Source organism: Penicillium daleae, assembly GCF_028827525.1.
Source record: "Penicillium daleae strain IBT 16125 chromosome Unknown utg000006l_segment0_segment0, whole genome shotgun sequence".
NCBI classification, from domain to species: Eukaryota; Fungi; Ascomycota; class Eurotiomycetes; order Eurotiales; family Aspergillaceae; genus Penicillium; species Penicillium daleae.
Window position 1 is genome coordinate 2,160,433 of NW_026623154.1, and position 21,947 is coordinate 2,182,379.

Genomic DNA, 21,947 nt, shown 5'->3' on the forward strand with positions numbered 1-21,947 from the left:
GGAAGACGACGACGAGATCCCTTGACTCCCGTGACTGTGACTGGAGACGGTTTCTGCATGCGGGTAGAGCTCCTTTTGATAGCACTTGAGTATCAAGGTATTCTTTTCGCCATCACCACCTCCACCACCATCACCACGACTCTGCAATCTGCACGGAGGACGGAGTACTGGTCCCAGTCTCCTCCGTACGCACGATACGCAGACGCCTCCTGCGCCTCCTACTCGACTCCTCCCTTTCAATCCTCCCATCCTGCTGCTTTCCTGTTTGCTGCCCATATGGAAGCCCTGCTTGCCCAATAGCCCGATAGACTGCAGGCTTCACCTCTACGAGTCCCGCCTTTCCTGGTATCTCGATCCTCCTACGTTCCGCTGCTCTCTTCCCACCCCGCTCGGATAACTCTCCTCTTCCCCCCTCATGCAAAAACCGACAGGCTCGTGAATGTGCGAATCGCGTGAATCGCGCTCGGTTCGACCCAACCTTTCATCATGTCTGAACCGCGTCGAGGGGCCGACGAGCTGGCTCAGACTCCCACGACACCGCTGCGAAGGGAGCGCGCACCCACCATCACTATCGATACCTCCGCGGTGAGCTCTTCAAATACGAACGATGGCCCCGTGCAGATCCTCTCGGACCCCCAGCAGTCATCGCTCCAGCTGAATACCGACACAATCGAGTCCTACGATGCTGGTGCACATCACGATGGCTCCGGTTCCCCCACCGACATGCGATCCTCGGCCTCCCTGCGCTCCAATGCCTCCTCCGAAGCTCGAGATCGCGAACGAGACCGTGAAAGCCGGCCAACCTCGCCCCATAACGTCTCGTCTCCGAAGACCAAGGTGCCCGAGACGCATTCCCATTTCTTGTCGGTGCCCGGCACGCGGTCCCGTGGTAATTCGTTGGAGTCTGAAGGCACTAGTCAAACCTCCAGCACCTATGGCGGTGATACCTACGTGCCTACTGCCTCTCACGCATCCAACTCCGATGCAACCAAGAATACAATCATCGACGACGAGGATGCCCTCACGCCGGACCCGGGTCGGGAAGATGAATTCGAGGTGGAGAATAACAAGTTCGCCTTTTCTCCGGGCCAGCTCAACAAGCTCCTGAATCCCAAGAGCTTTGGCGCGTTCCGGCAACTCGGAGGACTACGAGGACTGGAGAAGGGATTGCGGACCGATGTTCGGAGTGGATTGAGCGTGGATGAAACTACTTTGGAAGGCGTTGTCGAGTTCAGCGATGTCACGTCATCAGAGTCGATGCCCAAGATTGTCTCGCCAACGATACCGCCTCCCTCAGCCCCCCAAGAAGGAGCTGCAGTATCAGAAGCTGATGGGTCATTCGTGGACCGAAAGCGAGTCTATGGCAAGAACCTGCTACCGGAAAGGAAACTCAAGACTATCTGGGAATTGGCGTGGATTGCATATAACGACAAAGTGCTGATTTTGCTGACGATTGCGGCGGTCATCTCCCTGGCTGTGGGTATTCCACAGTCACTCCATCCAGCGAAGCCTGGTGAGCCGGGCGTGGAATGGGTGGAGGGTCTTGCTATTCTGGTTGCTATCATCATTGTGGTCACGGTTGGTGCTGCAAATGATTGGCAGAAAGAACGACAATTCGCCAAATTGAACAAGAAAAAGGAAAACAGATTGGTCCAGATCATTCGATCAGGCAAAACCATCGAGATCTCGGTTCACGATGTACTCGTTGGCGATGTGATGCACCTTGAACCGGGTGATCTAGTCCCGGTCGACGGTATCCTGATCGCAGGGCACAATGTCAAGTGCGATGAATCTTCGGCCACTGGTGAATCTGATCTCATGCGAAAGACCCCCGGCGATGAGGTCTACCGAGCAATCGAAAAACACGAAGATCTCCGCAAAATGGACCCCTTTATCGTCTCCGGCGCCAAGGTCTCTGAGGGCGTGGGAACATTCCTCGTTACTGCCGTGGGTGTCCATGCAACTCATGGGCGGACAATGATGTCTCTCCAGGAGGAGGGCGAAACAACGCCCCTGCAAACCAAATTGAACAAGTTGGCCGAGTACATTGCCAAGCTGGGTCTGGCCTCTGGTCTCTTACTGTTTATCGTACTATTCATCAAGTTTCTCGTTCGACTCAAGGATATCGAGGGCGGTGCCGACGCCAAGGGACAGGCTTTCCTACAGATCTTCATTGTCGCCGTGACTATTGTCGTTGTTGCTGTACCTGAAGGTCTCCCGCTGGCAGTAACCCTTGCCCTCGCCTTCGCAACGACACGAATGATTAAAGATAACAACCTGGTGCGTTTCCTCAAAGCGTGTGAGACCATGGGAAATGCGACAACTATTTGCTCCGACAAAACTGGCACCCTCACGGTGAACAAAATGAGCGTCGTCTCGGCTACCCTGGGAACGACGTCTCGCTTCGGGGACAAGTCTGGCTCCAATCAGTCCAACCAGTCCGGTGATGTTTCTGCTGCCGAATTTGTCAAAACGCTGTCCCCCTCCGTCAAGGATCTCCTGATGCAGTCTATCGTCCTCAACTCTACCGCATTTGAGGGAGAGCAGGAAGGCGTCAAAACCTTCATCGGCTCCAAGACCGAGACTGCTCTGTTGACCTTCGCACGCGATTACATGGGCATGGGGCCTCCCGCCGAAGCCCGAGCGAATGCCAAAATCCCGCAGATGTTCCCGTTCGACTCGGCGCGTAAATGCATGGCAGTGGTATATCAGATGGAGAATGGAAAGTATCGCATGTTGGTCAAGGGCGCTGCGGAGATCTTAATGGCAAAGTCCACTCGAATCATTCGTGATCCCACCGACGCTCTGAGCGAGGTACCATTTACGGACGACAACCGGTCTACGCTGGATAACATCATGACAACCTACGCCAACCGATCGCTGCGATGCATTGCTCTTGTCTACCGTGATTTCGACCAGTGGCCTCCGCGTGGAGCGCCAACTTCCGAGTCTGATCGCACTCAGGCAACTTTCGAGCCCATCTTCAAGGACATGACAATTATTGGCCTCTTCGGTATTCAGGATCCTCTTCGACCCGGTGTCGCAGAGGCTGTGCACACATGCCAGCGGGCTGGTGTTTTCGTTCGCATGGTCACTGGTGATAATATCATGACGGCCAAGGCTATTGCTCTGGAGTGTGGAATCTACACGCCGGGTGGTATTGCTATCGAAGGTCCCAAGTTCCGCAAGCTGAGCACGCGTCAAATGAACCAGATCCTTCCCAGACTGCAGGTGATTGGTCGATCCAGCCCTGATGACAAGAAGATCCTCGTGAATGCTTTGAAGAAGCTTGGCGAGACTGTTGCGGTTACTGGTGACGGCACCAATGATGCTCAGGCTTTGAAGAACGCTGATGTCGGTTTTGCGATGGGCGTCACTGGTACCGAGGTGGCCAAGGAGGCATCGGATATCATCTTGATGGACGATAACTTTGCATCCATCGTCAAGGCCATGTCGTGGGGCCGTACTGTCAGCGATGCGGTGAAGAAGTTCCTTCAATTCCAGATTACGGTCAACATCACCGCCGTGATCCTCACTTTCGTCTCGGCAGTTGCTAGCAGCTCAGAAGATTCTGTTCTGAGTGCAGTGCAGCTGCTCTGGGTTAACTTGATTATGGATACCTTTGCCGCTCTTGCACTTGCCACAGATCCGCCATCACCTTACGTCCTCGACCGTCGGCCAGAATCCAAGGCTGCTTCGCTTATTACCCTCACGATGTGGAAGATGATCATTGGACAGTCGATCTACCAGCTGGTGGTGACGTTCGTGCTTAACTTTGCTGGAAAGTCGATCTTCCCTTGGGACGAGGGATATATGCAAACCGTGGTCTTCAACACTTTCGTCTTCATGCAAATCTTCAACCAGTACAATTCCCGTCGCATTGATAACAAGCTCAACATTTTGGAGGGTATCTGGCGCAACAAATGGTTCATTGGTATTCAGCTCATCATCATCGGAGGTCAGGTCCTGATTATCTTTGTTGGTGGCGCTGCCTTTTCGGTGAAGCGTCTCGACCAGGGCTCCCAGTGGGCCGTCAGTCTTGTGCTGGGAGCTCTCTCTGTACCCATCGCCGTGATCATCCGCCTTATCCCGGACGAATTCGTTAGTAAGCTTATCCCACATGGCTGGCACGGACGTCATCAGAAGAAGGGACCTGAGTTGGTCATCTCGGATGAAGACCGCCGCTACGATTGGAATCCGGCACTGGAAGAAATCCGCGACCAGTTGCACTTCATCAAGACCGTTCGAGGTGGTCGCCTGCGACACATCCGTCACAAACTGCAGCACCCGCAAGAATTCCTGCCTCGATCTCGCAGCGGCTCTCGCTCGCGCGAGTCATCCATTCCGGCCACTCCAAATGGTGACAATGGAAGCCCACCTCCCGGTCTCTCTACACCCGAGACTCGTTCCCGTCGCAATACCCGGTCCCGCTCGAACTCGACATTCGGACCTGCTGCTGCCATGGCTGGTGTCGTGGCTGGTAGTATTGCCGGCTGGTCTCCCATTGAACGGAACCACGACGAGGGCGACTCCATCACCTTCCCTGCCAATGCTGTACATGGCGGTCTGGACAGGCAACAGGGTATCGAGATTCACCCGGACACTGCGGCCGACGACCGCATCGTCAGCGAGTACTCTACCAATTTCAAGACTCCTCCCAGTCAGAACCCGGACTTGATTCCATTCTTTGAACACGCGCCTCCGGCGATTGCAGAGCGAGCGCCGTCGAGTCTGGGTCGCCGGTCTTTCTCCCAGCGATCTCACACCAGTCAAAGCCATTCGCAGGTGTAATATACAAAGCTCACCACAACACAACATCTCGCAAAATCGCACACGATAGTTTGAACCTTTGAACTCCTCCACTAAAAAAGCATTCCCGAGAAACGGCGTTGTCGGATTTCCTTCCTTTTGCCTGATATCCCGGGCTCTCTACAGTTTTATTTCTGTTGCCCTCCCATCATATTATTGATTACCATTGCCCTATGTCCATCTCGGGTATTCCTTGATTTTAATTCCTTTTGTGCTCTCCTCTACCTTGTGTACTCCCGTCCCTGCTGTCGTGTTTCTGGTTTATTTGGTGGAATCGAAACCGGCGTACTGCACCGTTGTTGGGGATTATAGAATCCTCCTTCATAGACTTGCACCCCCTCCTTGTTGCATGAGTTCCTCATTTGCATTTTTGGGATGGGGGTGGTTGTGGCCTTTTTGTTTTCTTTTTGGATTGAGGGCGTTTTCTGGGGCTGGGCGTAGTCGATTGCCTTTTGTCTTGGGTTTGGCTCGCCTCGAGGAAATAAACTCATCGCTGAATAGCGGGCTTCCTTAATGTCATTATAATCTTTCCGTTCTTGTTCAAGGCTATGTTTCTACATAATCAGACTCATAATGATCAAATCTCTCTCCTTGATTAGGTACGTGGTGAAGACTGGGAGAAGGTTCAGCCTCAACTCGCTGCCTGAGCCCCACCTTCCCACTCCCCGCCATTCACACTGCCACTCATGGTCTTCTGAATAACTATCTTAATCCAACATCTAACATACTCTCCCACACGCCTGGTCAACTAGATTCTAAATTTCTGCAATCACCATGGAATCCCTCGAGCTCCCCTCACAGGGACAATTGTTCCAGCGTTGGATCGGAAAGGATATCGCGGACGTCCCCAAACCGGCCGCCGTGCTGGACAGGGCCATCATCCGCCGGCATTGCAAGCGGATGAAGAAGACCGTGCAAGCTCTGGGTGTTGGATTCAGGGCGCATGTTAAAACGCACAAGGTCAGTTGATATGTTACACTTTCATATCGTTATATGTGATCAACGATGAGTTCGGCAATAACTGACATCATCGGTAGACATTCGAAATCGCCAGAATGCAAATGGACAACGGCGATCCAGAGACCAAATTCATCGCCTCTACACTCCTTGAAATCGAAATGCTACATCGACTACTAAAAGGCGTCAAAGCCCTGAAACGTCCCGCCAACGTCCTCTACGGCATCCCCCTCGTGCCCTCGCACGTCCCACGCCTCGCAGAACTAGCCGCGGACATCGGGGAAGACAGTATCTCAGTGATGATCGACCATCCAGACCAAATCCCCTATCTACGACAATTCTTCGAAGTAACCAACTTCCCAGCCTGCGTCTTCGTCAAGGTGGACACCGGTTACCACCGTGCAGGCCTACCACCCGTCTCACTGAACAAGAACGGGTTACTGGAGAAACTCGCTGACGCCGAGGCCGAGGGATGGGTGCGTCTACTGGGTCTCTACTCACACAGCAGTCTAAGCTACAACGCAAAGACAGCAGCAGAAGCCATGACCCATCTCATCGGCGAGATCCAGGGCTGCAAAGTCGCGCTGAACCGATGGCTCCCTCTTCTCCCCAAGGATAGGGAACTCATCATCAGCGTCGGTGCGACACCACAAGTCTCATCCTCGCATAACCTTGTCCGGGAAGATAACACTTCACCCGAGGCCGAAGAACTAAAGGCCCTCCTCCGTAATCCCTGCTCGGAAACCGCAGACGTCAAGGTCAAAATCGAGCTGCACGCTGGCAACTATCCCATCCTGGATATGCAACAGATATCCACCAACGCCCGCGATGGCGCGGGCAAATTCGAAGAAGAAATCGCCATGTCCGTCGTCGCAGAGGTGTGCAGCGTCTACAACGACGGCGAGCGCGAGAAACCCGAAGCCCTCATTGCAGCGGGAACACTCGCTTTGGCCCGCGAACCCTGCGCGAATTACCCCGGTTGGGGTGTTCTTTCATCATGGAGACGGAAGGAAGATCCTGGTGCGCCGCGGTTGATTGTTGACCGGATTAGCCAGGAACATGGGATTGTGGGGTGGGAGGCTGGGACGCAGAGGGGGATTCCGCTAAACGTGGGACAGGTGGTGAGGGTGTTTCCCAATCATGCTTGTGTGGCGGCTGCGTTTTATGGGTGGTATTTTGTTGTGGATTCGGAGAGAGATCGGGATGGGTCGCAGATTGTTGATGTTTGGGTTCGAGGGCGAGGGTCGGATGTTTCTGATCCGTTTTTGATGACGAGGTTTCAGTAGGGAGCCGTATAGATGGACAGTTTTATGCTCGGTTTTTGGGAACATTTGAGGGCTCGGGTGCAATGGTTCACACGCATAAGAGGTAGCTTCTACGTATAGGTATCATGTACGTACATAACTGGGATTTGAGAGCGCTGCTGATGGGTGAAGATATGCCGACAACTACTATCGCCGACTTGACCTAGTTCAGCACGGTATTATGATGCATACCTCAAGCAGAGCTCCCCTTGCACAGTTAGCATCATTACCTGGCAGTATTTAACTGGGATTGGCTTCGGGATTCTCTTTACATGGGGTCAGTCAAGGACCTCTTCATCTGAAACTTAGGTACCAAGCATTAAAGATATGCTAATGGAAGGACCCAAGGTCAAACCCCGGTAGTAATCACAATGTGAGTAGAGCCAAGTAACACATAGCTGATTAAACATAGCAGTACCACCTGTACTGTATGTAGTTCTACAGTCTGAAAAAGATAGATGTTGGTGGGGCCTCGAGGGATATATGAGTCGTCGAGCATGCAGGAAAAGGGCGTTCGCGCAGGTTATGCGCATAACAGATCAACTTGTGGGGGCAGAAAGGAGCTTGACTTCTTCTAACGACCGTCAACATGTTATCAGAGTGAGCTGCTTTGTAGTAATTTGACATAGTTCGGGATTATTAGCTACAGGTATGGCTTGGTTGACTCTGCTGGTCAACTGACCAGATACCACAAGCGAAGAAGCTGGCACTGATACACGATACACCTACAGCTGGTATAAGCCACTGAGAACCGAAATTCCAGAGACAAGTAGCTTAAGCTTTCAAATCGATCGTGCATGACCTCTGCAGAGAAAGTATGATCGGGATCTTTAGTTTCCGAACAAACTTCCGAGTCTCCGACGGCGAGGGGAACCGACTTGCTAAAACCTTCTCCCTCACAAAAGCCAAGCTATGAACAGCAATGGGCATTAATAGACAGAAGAGCCGCCTCAAAGTCCCTCCCTACATTGGTATCTTTGTTGGAGCCCTCCATCATAGCCAATCATCGACCTAGAAACTGTACTCGGATCCATAGCAGGGCTGAACATTCTATCGGGACCGTATTGACTGTGCATAAGAAAGAAAAAATACCTTCAAGCGAAGGACTTCCGACTCGCCGAAAAGCTCCTTCAATATGATGGCCGTATAGGAATAGAGGAGGAGATCCCCATCTCCTTGCAGGTCTAGCATTCCAATAAAAGTATTCGCGGAGCTTTAGGGTATGCTGACTTTCCTAATTGGGAAATACATTGGCGATCCTAAAAGCGCTCGTCGCGCAGCGTGTTCCTCACTCGCGCGGTAATGGGTCGCAAAAAGCAAGTCTATCATCTCTCGCTCGATGGCATTATCGAACAGATAGGGCGTAGACTCATGGAAAAATGCATTAGTCTTGCGAGTCTTGCGTCTTATTGTTTCCCCACATGCATCACGCTTGATGACGGGTTGTTTCTCCACATCCCAGCATCATTTATGATCCTGTGCGCGATTGATTCTCTTGTTTCTTTCTCTTGATGCTCATCCCTTCTGACGAGGTCATTGGTTCGGTGCCCGGACCAGCTGGCCTGCGTCCTTGATTGCTGAGGAATGCCTGTATCATAGTGGTGCGGGTGTTACACCAGTAGTGTATGTAGCCTCCCTCTAAGACAGGGTGATGTCAGGAGTGGTTCCACGGTGAACGGAGTAAATGGAAGTACGCAGAGGACCATTCTTCTTTTCCTGAATCTGATTATTCTATTTTTGATTTTCTTTTCTTCTTATATCTATCACCTCTTTGCCTGGTATCTTGAGAATCGACTAACCCCCAATTTTCCGCTTCTTGTTTACAGTGGTGCCGGATTGTGTTGGAGGGTAACCATCAAAGTATATGCGAGATTTGATCTCGTCAATACTCTGTCGACCTAAACTGCACAGACATCGACAAGCCGGACCGGATCCTAGGAGAAGGCCACCTGGGTCACTCTACAGTTCCAACGAGTTACGATTGAAAAATCACGAACAAGAATGAGGCCCGACGATATTGAAAAAATCCATGGATCACCCTCCCTTCACAGCATGAGCCAACATGAGCTCACCAACAGCTCCTCAAACGACCCCATCAAGGACCCCATCCTCGAACCCAAACCACAAACGAAATTCCGACGATGGCTCGCCAGCTTCAAAGGTGTGGAAGCCAGAGGCATCGAGCCTGTGCCATTGGAAGAAAGAGAACCATTGAATTCATCTACATCATTGCACATGATGCTCCTCTGGTTTAGCATGAGCTTGGCGACAAACAACATCGTCGTTGGATCGATGGGAACGCTGGTGTTAGGGCTGAGTTTCAAGGATGCAGCTATTTGCGCGGTACTGGGGAATCTGGTCGGGACTACGACGATTGGGTATATGAGTACATGGGGACCACGGAGTGGGAATCGCACTTTGGTAATTTTCGATCCAAGAGACAGAAAACAAATGTCTGTTTACCAGTCATTTGGATGTTTGCTAATGGTGTCGATGGGGACGATGATAGATTGTTGCGCGCTACTTCATGGGGTACTACCCCAGCAAAGTCTGCATCGCTCTGAATATCCTCACCAATCTTGGATATAGCATGGTCAACTCCGTGACCGGAGGTCAGATTCTCTCGAGAATTTCTGGCGGGCACATTTCCGTGTTGGTGGGTATTGTCGTGGTTGCCCTCTCGAGCTGGGTAATGGCCATGTTTGGAATGCGCATCTTCCAGATCTACGAACGGTATACTGCTATTCTTTCCCTCCATCAATCGGTCGGTACAACGGGTGCTAACTAGTGATCTAGATTTGCATGGCTACCCCAATTGATGGTTCTCTGCGTGATGCTTGGCTCCGCAGGCCCTCAGTTCGACTTCACAGTCCACACGCCCGTCTCACGAGGCCGACTCAATGCCAAACGAGTCACCTTCTTCTCCCTCGCTCTATCCATTGCCCTCGCCTGGGCTCCCCTCGCCGCAGACTACTACGTCTACTACCCTCCGCACGTCAAGCGCTGGCGCACCTTCGCCGTGACCGTACTAGGCAGCGCCCAAGCTATGATAATCACTTTACTCCTCGGCATTGGACTAGGCACAATGATGGCCAGCTCGCCAACCTTACTCACCAAGTACGGCTCCACCCCGGGTGGTCTGCTGATGGCAGCGTATGATGCACTCGGAGGGTTCGGCAAATTCTGCGCGGTGATCAACGTCCTGGCGCTGGTCACTAATAACACGCCCGGGGCATATTCGATGGGGATGAATTTCCAGATGTTGGGTGGGTTCTTCTGGCGTGTTCCCCGGTCTATCTTTACTACTCTGGCGACTGTCATTTATACTGCGTGTGCGATGGGAGGCCGCAATTCCTTGTACGAGGTGTTCAAGGGGTTCCTGCCGCTTATTGGGTATTGGGTGATGATTTGGTTGGTTGTTGTCATTGAGGAGGATGTGTTCTTCCGTCGGTTGAAGGGGTATGACTGGTCGGCGTGGAATTCGCCGCAGCGACTGCCCGTGGGGATTGCGGCGGGCGTGTCGTTTCTAGTTGGGTGGGCGGGGGCGATTATTGGAATGGTCAGTTACACACATTCTGTCTTTCCTTGAGAGTAGTGGCTGATTCACTAAACTTATGTCTCTAGAACCAAGTCTATTATCATGGTCTTCTTACCCAGATTGCCTCTGGCGCAGACTTGGGCCTGTGGACGGGTGCTGCCTTTACCGCCGTGGTCTTCCCACCACTCAGAGCAATGGAGCTTTGGTATTTCAGGCGCTAAGCAAGCCCAGCAGGATTAAGAAAATTTAAACTTTGAACAGGAGGGGAACGCGATCAAGGCCAATGAGTGATCGTTGTTAGAGCGCATTATTATTGCATATGATACCGACAACCCCGGTCCGCGGCCTACGAAGATGTAGACCCCCCGACCCCCCCACTCCCTCGGTCTGTGCCGATAAATGAGTACATAGCATGCTTTTACCAGTTATGCTGTTGCATAAGTCTGTAAAGAGGATATTTGGTACTGTTTTGTTCCGATGGAGCCACTTGTGATTTAAGGTTGAATGTCGACGTATTAATTGTGAATTACAAACAAAGATGAATACAGGACCAGATCATAGACATCGTAATCCTATGCCGAGTTCTTCGCACTCCCCTCAACAAGCGAGGCCTGCAAATGCCATTTCCAGTAACTAAGACTTACTCAATGAGCCTGTTAGTTCCATCCGTAGCTAAGAAACTGGAAACCTCTCGACGCCATCTTTAGAGAGCTTCAACCAATAGAAAGCCCTTGTGGAGGATCCCCGCAAGGCGTGAGCCAAATCACAAGTCGCCGATTTCCAAGTCGCCGATTTCCACCACACCGCATAAGCAGAAGTGCTGACAAGCAGCCCTGGTCGCCCTCGTGCTGGCCAAATTTCTTAGAAAAAGGCTTGTTCCTCCCGGTGCAGTGCTCCTGGGTATCCTGTGCTTTCCGTATACTCCCAACATTATGGACAACGTGACCTCTTTCCTGGCCTCGCAGTCACTTTCCGACGCGACGAGAGCTATCCTTGATGCTGCCCCGCGGCAATGGCTTCCCTACGCCCTAGGCATACTAGTAGGCTATCCTCTTCTCGCGAGTAGCCTGCGATACCAGCGACTACGAAATATGCACAAAAAGTACCCGTATGCTACTCGAGAAGACATGGCCAATATGACCGACGACCATGCATTCGAGATCCAGAAAGCCACAGCACAGCTCGAGTTCCCGTTTATGTTTGTCAAGGCACTACAATTTGCCTTGTTCAGGGTATGTATAATCTTGAGCCATATCCATTCATAGCACCACGATATCCCAGCTATATAAATCATTTCTATGCGTGTTTCTAACATCCCCCAGACCTACGGCATCCCATCAATCTCCCATGTCCTCACAAAGACCAGCCAATTCTCCAACCCGGAAACCTCTCTCAAGCGCTACACCGACACAAGCGCCCTCGTCCAAGAAATGGTCGCTAACAGCCCAACCTCCCAACGATCCTACGAGTCCTTTGCCCGCACCCGCTTCCTGCACTCCGGCTACAGAGCCTCTGGTAAAATCCTCGACGACGACATGCTCTACACACTCGCCCTGTTCGCCCTCGAACCTATCCGCTTCATCAACCGCTACGAGTGGCGCCAGCTCAGTGAGCTGGAGCGCTGTGCGATCGGCACCTTCTGGAAGAGTGCGGGCGATGCGTTGGATATTACTTATGAGAAGTTGCCGTCTGGACAGAACGGGTTTAAAGATGGCATTCAGTGGTTGGAGGAGATCGAGGCCTGGAGTGAGATGTATGAGGGGAAGTGTATGGTGGCCGATGTGAAGAATCGGGAGACGGCTGATCAGACTACGGCTATTTTGCTGTACATGTTGCCGAAGGCGTTACATCCCGTTGGATTGCAGTTTGTTTCGTTTATGATGCAGCCGCGGTTGCGCAAGGCGATGATGTATGTTGGACAGCACTTCTTCACTTTTGATCTTTGTCACTAATGAGTCTTCTTTCTAGCTACGACCCACCTTCTTCTATCGCGGTCGTCGTCTTTTCAACTCTGCTCACCATCCGCAAGCTATTCCTGCGGTATCTATCTCTGCCTCGGCCATATTTCATGCGCTCCTCTTCTTTGACCGATAAACCGGATGAGAACAACCGATTCTTCCTCACCCAGTGGGAGGCCGCGCCGTACTATGTCAAGCCGACATTCTGGAATCGCTGGGGTCCCATCGCATGGCTTACCCGGATTCTCGGACGGCCGGTACCTGGTGACGCGGGTGACAAGTATCATCCCCATGGGTACGCTATTCAAGACGTTGGGCCGAAGTATTTCGAGGGTAAGGGACGGAAAGCAATTGATGAAGCGATGGAGGAGTATAAGGGGTATCGAACTGGGAAGTGCCCATTCCACTAAAGGTAACTAGAGAAGAAAGAAAGGAGATCCTTGGGTAGATTGGCCATGCTGGGTGACATAGATGGGTCTTCATGTTGGTCGTTGGAAGTCCATTTAGCGGAGCTTTTTCTAAGATCTACAGTAAACAGAGAACAAGATACGCTGGGTGGGCATCTTCACTATGACAAATCAAGTCATTTCGTCAATTGCTTTTCCAGTATGTATTCTGGCCCAGCGGTCGGGGCAACCACCGTGAACCGACAGGAAAAAATAGAGACAGAATAAAAAGGGGTACATTAGGCGCTCAAACAAGATACTTGGGGTCGGAGCCAGACCCGTGTGGAGCCTAGCCCCGTACACATAAGAGAATGTAGGCTTATCGAAGGGTATTACTGCGAGCAAGTCTGAAAATGCCGGGCAATCAGCACATTTAGACCTCCTCCTCGAGACCGCCCTCCTCAGCGAGGCTGTAAGAATAAGTGTGGTTAGTATAAAACATATTCATAGAATAAAAATGGATGGGGCGCTTACTACTCCTCCTCGCCCTCGGAGACGGAGGCCTCCTGGTACTGCTGGTACTCGGAGACAAGATCGTTCATGTTGCTCTCAGCCTCAGTGAACTCCATCTCGTCCATACCCTCACCAGTGTACCAATGCAAGAAAGCCTTGCGACGGAACATGGCAGTGAACTGGTCGCCAATACGCTTGAACAGCTCCTGGATGGAGGTCGAGTTACCAACGAAGGTGGAGGACATGCGGAGACCACGGGGAGGAACAGAGCACAGAGCGGTCTGGACGTTGTTGGGAATCCACTCAACGAAGTAGCTGGAGTTCTTGTTCTGGATGTTGCGCATCTGGTCCTCAACCTCCTTCATGGAGACCTTACCGCGGAACAGAGCAGAGCAGGTCAGGTAGCGGCCGTTGCGGAAGTCAGAGGCAGCCATCATGTTCTTGGGGTCGAACATCTGCTGGGTCAGCTCGGGAACGCTGACCTGGCGGTACTGGTGGGCACCGCGGCTGGTCAGGGGAGCGAAGCCGACCATGAAGAAGTGCAGACGAGGGAAGGGAACCATGTTGACGGCTAGCTTGCGGAGGTCGGAGTTGAGCTGGCCGGGGAAACGGAGGGAGGTGGTAACACCGGACATGACGGCAGAGACCAGGTGGTTCAGGTCACCGTAGGAGGGGGAGTTGAGCTTGAGGGTGCGCATGCAGATGTCGTACAGAGCCTAGACAAAAGAATTGAGTGAGTTACTTTCATCTTCAGGGGAGCAAATAGTCGGCAACACGGGGGTCCATACCTCGTTGTCAATACAGAAGGTCTCGTCGGAGTGCTCAACGAGCTGGTGGATGGACAGAGTGGCGTTGTAAGGCTCAACAACGGTGTCGGAGACCTTGGGGGAGGGGACGACGGAGAAGGTAGCCATCATACGGTCGGGGAACTCCTCACGGATCTTGGAGATCAGGAGTGTACCCATACCGGCACCGGTACCACCACCCAGGGAGTGGGTGATCTGGAAACCCTGGAGGCAGTCGCAAGCCTCGGCCTCACGGCGGACAACATCGATGACCTGGTCGACGAGCTCGGCACCCTCGGTGTAGTGACCCTTGGCCCAGTTGTTACCGGCACCGGACTGACCGAAGACGAAGTTGTCGGGACGGAAGAGCTTGCCAAAGGGACCGGCACGGACAGCGTCCATGGTACCGGGCTCCAGATCGACCAGGACGGCACGGGGAACGTACTTGTCACCGCTGGCCTGGAAAATAAAAGGTCCATTGATTAGAGTCGACTTTGATATCTCACTGTTGTATGGACAGGCAACTTACGTGGGTGAAGTAGACGTTCAAGCGCTCCAGCTGGAGGTCGGAGGAACCATTGTACCTAGCCAAAAATATCAGACCGCCATTCCGCGTCCAGAGGTATTTGTTGAGGGGTATCGAAGAAACTTACTGGCCATCGCCGTCAAGGCCGTGCTCACCAGCAATGGTCTGCCTGTAGTTCGAGTCAGTATGTTCTTGCCCATTGTGACACACAATTGGGGGGGGGGGGTTGTTTTGTTGTGCTGGGGGGTTTTTTGGGCGGGCGTGGCACGTACCAGAAAGCGGCACCGATTTGGTTACCCTACAAAGCCCCAAATTCAATTTAGTCAAACCATCATTCTTCACCTAACACATCTTCCACGTGTTTCTGGACATCACTTACACACTGGCCGGTCTGGAGGTGGACCTATATCATCGTCGAGAAAGAGGAGGTTAGCACAGGCTGAACAGGTGGGGTTTGTTGGCTTCAGGGGTAAAGGGAAAACACAGGACGCGTCGAATCGGGGGTGGACGTACAATCTCACGCATTGTGGATGGAAATTGGCGATATGTAGTGGGAGAAAGGGGTTTGAAAGGAGGACCAGGAGGGTTGATGACCAGAAGTCCAGGAGATGGAGAGAAGGAGAGGAGGAAAAGGTCGGTGTGTGGGCGTGGGGATCAACAACAAACCAGGCCAAAAAGGAACGTTCAGGGGGGGAGGGGATGTCCCAATTGGGGTTAGCGCCATTGGGCCAGTCAGGTGGGGATCAGGTGATCTCACTGGGCGGGAACTGCGCGAACCACAGTTTGGATGTTTGTTCCGTTTGCTCGTTGGGTATCCTTGGGTATCGTTCGGCCAAACCACAGCTCTCTGAGCGGGCACATGCACTGTCTTGAATATTAGCGATGAGCTCTGGGCTATGGAGTAGACAACACTATGATTACATTTGCTGGATACATGGTCCATCCTATCCATCTATCTCCATCATGGTGGCTCTTTTGATGAGCAGGTTCTCCCGGGCACTCTTATTTCTCGCTCTCCAACCAGTCTCCGAAACCCTGCAGGCGCTGGTTCTCGTCTTCGTTCTCGGCATCAAGGCCCCGCTCCGCCATGTCCTCCAGAGCTGCCCGTCGCTCATTGGTCTTTTTAAACTTCTCACGTCCAACCTGAACGTAGGCCTTAATCTGGGTGCCGCCAAAGAATCGACCATCCATCCGCTGGAGATAGTATTAGCATCAGTAAACATTAAACGGGTGTCAACCCTATCAGACTGAACAGAAATCTGAGAGAAGCACAGATGACTTCGTCAAATAGACGATTGGAAGAGATGTCAAGGAAAGGGCAGAGGGAACATACTTCAACACATGTTTGTGCATCCTCGGGCTGGGCAAATCGAACAGTCACCACTCCAGCTGGCTCCAAATCATAAAGCACTACGTTAGTGACCTCTCCGATTTTAGAGCATTCGGTTCGGACATCATCTTTGATATCCAGGATTGCCTCGACATCGGTCTTTGTCACAATGGTCAGTCTCACTAGATTTGCACCTCTCCAAGGGCCATAGCAGCAGGCTTACCTGGAGCTCCTCCAACGTGAACAAGCCTTTCAAGACCACAGTCCGGTCCTGGCGGACGGGAATATTATTGCGAGCAAGCGGGTCATCATCATCCCAATCAGTCAACAAACTGTGTACACAGTAAATGTTAGCGTTAAACCAAGAGCACATGATTAAGGGCCAGACAAACCGGTTTAACTCCTCAGTACGCTCCATGATCTTCCGTCTGTCACGAGGCGCAGACTTAGCTGGAGCCTCCGTTTGGGTTTTGAAGGACAATTCCGCTGCCTGTACTCTCATCGGTGCCTTTCCTGCCAATTGAATATTGCCCTCGCGAAAATCAGTCTCATCAACCATCTGAATGGCTAGGGAGACCGATTCGGGTCGGAAATAGACCACCAGGGCTTCGCCCTTGAAATTGCCACTATCATCGTAGTACATCTTGATGCGTGGAGCGCCGCTATCAATTTCTCTCGCGATCACACCCCAGCGAGCGAAGTTTTGTTCAATTTCTTCCTTTTCGGCGTCCAGAGGGAGGCCAGTGATCCAAACCGCATGATTTACACGTGGCTTCTTGGCTTTGTTTCCCTTTTCCTAAGAGAAGATCGTGAATAAGTTGAACACACATTTAGTCAGTCTGCAGTATCATGGCACTTACATCGCCAGCTGGCAACTTCCGCTTCTTCATGTCACGGGGGTTGACCATCTCATTTTCATCCACGCCTGCAACTTTGTAGGCCTCTTGTTGTTGCTTAAGGAGCTCCTCATCAACCTAAAGTGTTGTAGTATGTTAGCACGTGAATGTACAAAGAAAGCAATTCCGACTGCGCAGTCGCGGCGGAACAGCCAGGCTCGCAGATGCGAGGAATGCACGAAGCCCGAGATTATACAGAACATACCTTCTGAACCCAGCGCTTGATGCCGGTATCATATTCAAACTCCTGTCCATCCTCTGTTTCCAGGATGAACTTTTCATCTAGCTTGGACCACGAGATGCGTGGGTCGCTATCAAACTCCGCCGGGTCCTGCGGGAACGCAGGTGCGTCCGCAGAGCCCTCAAGCGAGGCCATCTCGAGACGTTAGAATGGCAGTTAAGCAATGTAACAATGTAGAATGAAAATGGTAGGAATGGTATGCGCTTTGTCAGCGGATCGCGGGGGTGTGGGAGTGCGAGTGGGAAACAGAACAAGAGGTCGCGGGGGCGCGCGGGTCGCAGGTCGCGAGGGTCGCGCAAGGCGGGAAGGGAAGCTTTTGGAAAGAACTCTCTCCCCAGCGACTGAAGCAGCCTTACCCGTGGTTCACTTTCCTAATTAATCGCTCTACATTTATTTCAACTATATACAGCTACACCGTAATTACAACCTAGAAAGAAATGTGTTGATTTTTTTAATTATTGTATTGAGAGGGTATCTGGAACATGCTAGGGAAAATATTTATATAAAATAGATAACAGCCAAGAGAAGGAAAGCAATAAAAAGTATCCAAAGCCGTTTTGCTTGATGGACATAGAGAATTGAGAAATTGAGAACCACACCGAGAGTGCGAAGGGTAAAAAAGCAAGTATTAGAGAAAAATTGACTGACTAGGCGAGATCAATCAAGCCTTCGTGTCAATGGACGCACCATGTTCGGGAGTCATAGTGCGCTTGGAGCTGTCGTCGCTCTCAACGCCGTTGACGATATCGCGAGTAACCTCGACATAGTCGTACTAGAGAGAGAAAAAGTTAGTAACGAGCCGATTAAATGCAGAAGGTTTGAGGCATAACTTACGGCAAACTCGCCAATCTCGGCATCATCAATACCGAGGATTTCATCCTCCTCGGGAGCACGCAGGCTCAGGCCGGGGATGAGGTTCATGATAAACAGGATAATGCAGGTACCGACAAAGGAGTAAGCAAATCCAGAGACGGAGTCAGCAAGCTGGTAGCCGAGCTGGATGTAGTTGTGGTTGATCCAGCCACCGGGGATCTCGGTGACGCCATCGAGGTGCGCGATGTAGTCACTAAAAACAATTAGTTCTAATCTTTGAGAACAATTTGTGGACTGTCATAACTTACGCAGCAAAGAGACCAGTAAGGAGGTTGCCAACCAGACCGCCAACAGTGTGGACAGCAAAGATATCCAGAGCATCGTCAATGCGGAGCAGGAACTTCAGCTTGGTGGCATAGTTGCAGGCAATGGCACCGACCACACCAAAGACGAAGGCAGCCCAAGGAGTAACAAAGCCAGAGCCGGGGGTAATAGCCACCAGACCGGCAATAACACCAGAGCAGAAACCGACAGTGGACCACTTGCGCTCCAGACGGTAGTCGAGCAAACACCAGGTAACACCACCGACCGAGGCAGCAAGGTTGGTTACAACGGCAGCCATGACAGCACGCAGGTTAGCAGAAAGCGCAGAGCCAGCGTTGAAGCCGAACCATCCAACCCAGAGGAAGACGGTTCCAATAACGACATGAGTGACGTTGTGGGGACGGTAGTTGAGCTCGTGAGTGCCGTGCCCACGACGCTTGCCCAGCATCAGGGAGTAAGCCAGTGCAGCAGAACCGGAAGCAATATGCACGGGAGTACCACCAGCAAAGTCGAGACCACCCAGCTTGAAGACCCAACCGGACGCATTCCAGGTCCAGCAAGCAATGGGGTCGTAGATAACGGTGGTCCAGATGAACATGAAGATGATGCAAGGCAGCATGCGGCCACGCTCAGCAACGGCACCAACGGCGAGAGCAACACTATATCAAGTCAATGGCCCATTCCTAGCAATAACTCGTTCCAATTAATTGTGTACTCACGTAATAGAAGCGAACATGCCCTGGAAGATGGCGAAGAGAAGATCCGGGACCTTGGAGCTGCCGACTGAGGGCGCGGCCAGGACATCCTTGAAACCAAAGTTCGACAGATCACCGATGAACTTTCCACCCGTGTGGGAGAAAGCCAAAGAGTAACCCCAGAAGAACCATTGGAACGAGACCACACCGACCGACATGATGGACAGCCATATCAACGAGAGGGCAGACTTGCGGCGAGCGAGACCGGAGTAGAAGAAACTAGGAGACGACGTGTTAGTGAGGCTTCGATGGCTGATGTTCAACTGCAACTTACCCAACACCGGGAATCATCAGCAAGACGAGGGCGGATGAAGTTACTACCCAAGCAATATCACCAGCCTAGATATCCGTGTCAGCCACCATCCACCTAGAGGGAACACACTCTGTGTCATCAATTCATACATTGTAATAGATGTTCAGGTCCTCCGTCAACGAGTCACCACCGTTGCCCGTGGCGGAGCCGTTGTAGGCCACCGGGTAAGCAGACATGGTGAAACCAGATATGCCTAAATGTGCTCAAGGGTGACACAGTAGTAAAAGACAGTGGTCCCAGCAGCAAGACTCGACCAGCACAGCCAGACAGGTCACTCGAGGACCGGGCAGGCAACTGATAGGCTCAGCGATCCCGAAAGTCTACCGAGATGATACGACGGCAGAGGAAGGGAGGACAAGGAGCGCGAAAGTCGAGGGAAGGATAGATCAGAGGATAGATCAATTCTTAAACCAACCGGCCTACGGAGTTGGAAAGGGGACGATGGATTGGGAAAAAGGAAAAGCTGATCTATCCAGGACCTGCAGGGACTGGGTCTGATAATTAAATAGCAACAGGCAATATTGGGTATGTCTAAGCCAGACACGCAGGGCTCCACCATCAGCCACGCTACCGGTAGAAGAAGGAGCATTATGTTCGATCTTGGGGCGCTCCGATAGTGGGCACCCGCTTGTGGTCATGATGATTACTGGTATGATTCATCGGTTTGAACTGATAGCCAGGGCCAAGCCCGCCCCCATATCAGCCATGTCCAGGATAGAGGAGGACTGTGGGCATGGTTGTATGGAACCAGACGGGGGATTACGGGATGGGGTAGAGAGTATAATTACGGGGTATAGAGTTGCTGCAGGATCGTCAAGATATTAGCTACCAAGCAAAAGAAGAAACCATTATTTTTGCTTGTTGACGCAGACAATTATGAGATCTTAATAATGCATCACAGGATGCTGTGCTGCTATTGTTTACAGAAATTCTCCGGTCATAGCCAAGTACAGTCAGTATTTTTCTGTATGCAATGCCAGGGGAACTGAACCATAGAGGCCGGATTGGGCTGGTCAGCTTACAGAAGAGCGATAAGCAGGGATCGGAAACGTCAGGGTGATAGCATGATTGGGTGAATTGAGTGACAGATGGAGGCGAATAATGGGAATTGACAGGGAGACCACTGTAATCGCCAGCAATCAGCCCAGCCTTCTCGAAGATATCAGGGAAAATAACTAGAAAAAAATTAAAAGATAAAAAAAAATGAAGAACAATGGCCAAAGGGAGACATGGGGATACCCGCAGTGGACGTCTACGACTGGCTGTAGATATGAAAGTTCCCTGTGGGCCAATCAGCGGCGGCCGTGCTTATCTTCAACCCTCATCTTTAAAAGTACAGATCCTGATCGGGTCCGCCAAAAGGTAGAAACACGCCGCCAGCGTCGCCTACCGCGGAGGTTCCTGTGATATTGATTTCCAGCGATGAAGATAGTAAATCAATTTGCTAAATCTATGAGAATCATGGAAACTGAACTTTTCCAACCCAGCGTGTCACGGTCCAAAGTGTAATCCGGAATGGTTGAAAGGTACTCCGTACATCGACCAAAGCTGCGCTTATCAGACACGTTATGATGGACCAATCAGCGCCCGGTCCATCCCCACTCTCTGGGCTGCTTATCGTTACTTCATCCAAAGTCCAAACCCTCACGCCTTCCCCTATCTCACGCCTCAGCATCATCATCATCATCTTACCCTGCTCACATCAGCAGACCTTTTGGATTTTTCTTCGTTCCTACCTACCACAACAGAGTCTTACACTCGGCCATTCTCCGCCGCCGCCGACAATAGCGCCCCCTCCCCCCAAGAAATCCAGGAACAATGAGATTTCCACCAGAGCAAATCTACATCTATTCACGTTGAAGATCAGTCTTTGAAACCTTCAGCCGTTCAATGATTGGCCTCGCCCCCTCGCGTTTAATAATGCACTAAACGCGAGTCTAGAGTATTCCTAAATACGGACTAGTCCCTCCCAACTCTCCGGGATTGTATGGAGACCCCTACTCCACCCGACAGGGACATGCCTCCCCCTCCGAGAACGCATGGAGCGCACTGCGACGAAGTTGTCTCAGCCACGCGGTCCTCGGACTGCCAAGCCATGATAAGCCTTACAGTCCTCATTGGTTGTGGAGTTACTGCAAGTTGACGGAGGCACTGGAGGGCTGGAAGCCGGCATCCCGACTTACTTCTTGGCATCGCTTCTACTCCGTACAGGGCTTCGACTCGTCACTCCCCAGAGAGTTCGTTCGACTGACGTCGAGATGCAGGATCTATTGTGCCGCTATTGACTTCTCCTCGCCTCTCAATTGGTAACTTTCTTGTCTACAGTCGATTCTTTCCTTCTATGAGGCGTAGACTGGCCGATGTCGCCACGGGGCCTGTCTCGTCCACCAGCGCATGCCATACTCGTCGTATTAAGAACTTTTCTGGGCAAGGACCTTTGAAGTTACTTGTTCCTTTATGACTGCAGGATCAGATGAGTCTCTACATGCACTATCCAAC

The 21,947-nt window shown here is 51.8% G+C and overlaps 7 protein-coding genes across 7 annotated transcripts; 4 read left to right on the forward strand and 3 right to left on the reverse strand.

Annotated features, from left to right (window-relative positions):
* Positions 1 to 486: 486 nt before the first annotated feature.
* On the forward strand, positions 487 to 4,791 carry pmcA (putative P-type calcium ATPase; the record flags this gene model as incomplete). The annotated part of the gene is made up of 1 exon (XM_056909892.1): positions 487 to 4,791. One exon carries the CDS (start codon positions 487 to 489, stop codon positions 4,789 to 4,791), a length of 4,305 nt encoding a protein of 1,434 aa, XP_056765596.1.
* Positions 4,792 to 5,583: 792 nt separating this feature from the next.
* N7458_006511 (uncharacterized protein) lies at positions 5,584 to 7,052 on the forward strand (the record flags this gene model as incomplete). The annotated part of the gene is made up of 2 exons (XM_056909893.1): positions 5,584 to 5,769; positions 5,847 to 7,052. 2 exons carry the CDS (start codon positions 5,584 to 5,586, stop codon positions 7,050 to 7,052), a joined length of 1,392 nt encoding a protein of 463 aa, XP_056765597.1.
* A 2,019-nt stretch (positions 7,053 to 9,071) lies between these two features.
* N7458_006512 (purine-cytosine permease family protein) lies at positions 9,072 to 10,829 on the forward strand (the record flags this gene model as incomplete). The annotated part of the gene is made up of 4 exons (XM_056909894.1): positions 9,072 to 9,491; positions 9,580 to 9,803; positions 9,867 to 10,629; positions 10,695 to 10,829. The coding sequence occupies 4 exons, from the start codon at positions 9,072 to 9,074 to the stop codon at positions 10,827 to 10,829; spliced, it is 1,542 nt and encodes a 513-aa protein (XP_056765598.1).
* Positions 10,830 to 11,540: 711 nt separating this feature from the next.
* N7458_006513 (uncharacterized protein) lies at positions 11,541 to 12,976 on the forward strand (the record flags this gene model as incomplete). Its single annotated transcript, XM_056909895.1, has 3 exons — positions 11,541 to 11,840; positions 11,931 to 12,517; positions 12,577 to 12,976. The coding sequence occupies 3 exons, from the start codon at positions 11,541 to 11,543 to the stop codon at positions 12,974 to 12,976; spliced, it is 1,287 nt and encodes a 428-aa protein (XP_056765599.1).
* Positions 12,977 to 13,362: 386 nt separating this feature from the next.
* Positions 13,363 to 15,352, reverse strand: N7458_006514 (tubulin beta chain). Its single transcript, XM_056909896.1, has 8 exons — positions 15,290 to 15,352; positions 15,156 to 15,179; positions 15,049 to 15,074; positions 14,904 to 14,945; positions 14,780 to 14,834; positions 14,254 to 14,709; positions 13,487 to 14,181; positions 13,363 to 13,422 (listed from the first exon to the last, which is right to left on the reverse strand). Exons 1-8 carry the CDS (start codon positions 15,299 to 15,301, stop codon positions 13,386 to 13,388), a joined length of 1,347 nt encoding a protein of 448 aa, XP_056765600.1. The 5' UTR covers positions 15,302 to 15,352; the 3' UTR covers positions 13,363 to 13,385.
* A 426-nt stretch (positions 15,353 to 15,778) lies between these two features.
* N7458_006515 (U2 snRNP complex subunit CUS2) lies at positions 15,779 to 17,378 on the reverse strand (the record flags this gene model as incomplete). The annotated part of the gene is made up of 6 exons (XM_056909897.1): positions 15,779 to 15,970; positions 16,110 to 16,265; positions 16,330 to 16,438; positions 16,499 to 16,902; positions 16,967 to 17,080; positions 17,208 to 17,378. The coding sequence occupies 6 exons, from the start codon at positions 17,376 to 17,378 to the stop codon at positions 15,779 to 15,781; spliced, it is 1,146 nt and encodes a 381-aa protein (XP_056765601.1).
* A 526-nt stretch (positions 17,379 to 17,904) lies between these two features.
* N7458_006516 (ammonium permease MEP2) lies at positions 17,905 to 19,624 on the reverse strand (the record flags this gene model as incomplete). The annotated part of the gene is made up of 6 exons (XM_056909898.1): positions 17,905 to 18,015; positions 18,078 to 18,309; positions 18,365 to 19,039; positions 19,100 to 19,354; positions 19,410 to 19,474; positions 19,538 to 19,624. The coding sequence occupies 6 exons, from the start codon at positions 19,622 to 19,624 to the stop codon at positions 17,905 to 17,907; spliced, it is 1,425 nt and encodes a 474-aa protein (XP_056765602.1).
* Positions 19,625 to 21,947: the final 2,323 nt, after the last annotated feature.

Bases quoted from the DNA above. Each gene is read 5' to 3' on its own strand.
- N7458_006514 (XM_056909896.1), bottom strand. The intron at 14,710-14,779 runs GTAAGTTGCCTG...TTTATTTTCCAG, and splicing joins TGAACGTCTACTTCACCCAC to GCCAGCGGTGACAAGTACGT. The intron at 14,182-14,253 runs GTATGGACCCCC...TCTTTTGTCTAG, and splicing joins CCTTCTGTATTGACAACGAG to GCTCTGTACGACATCTGCAT.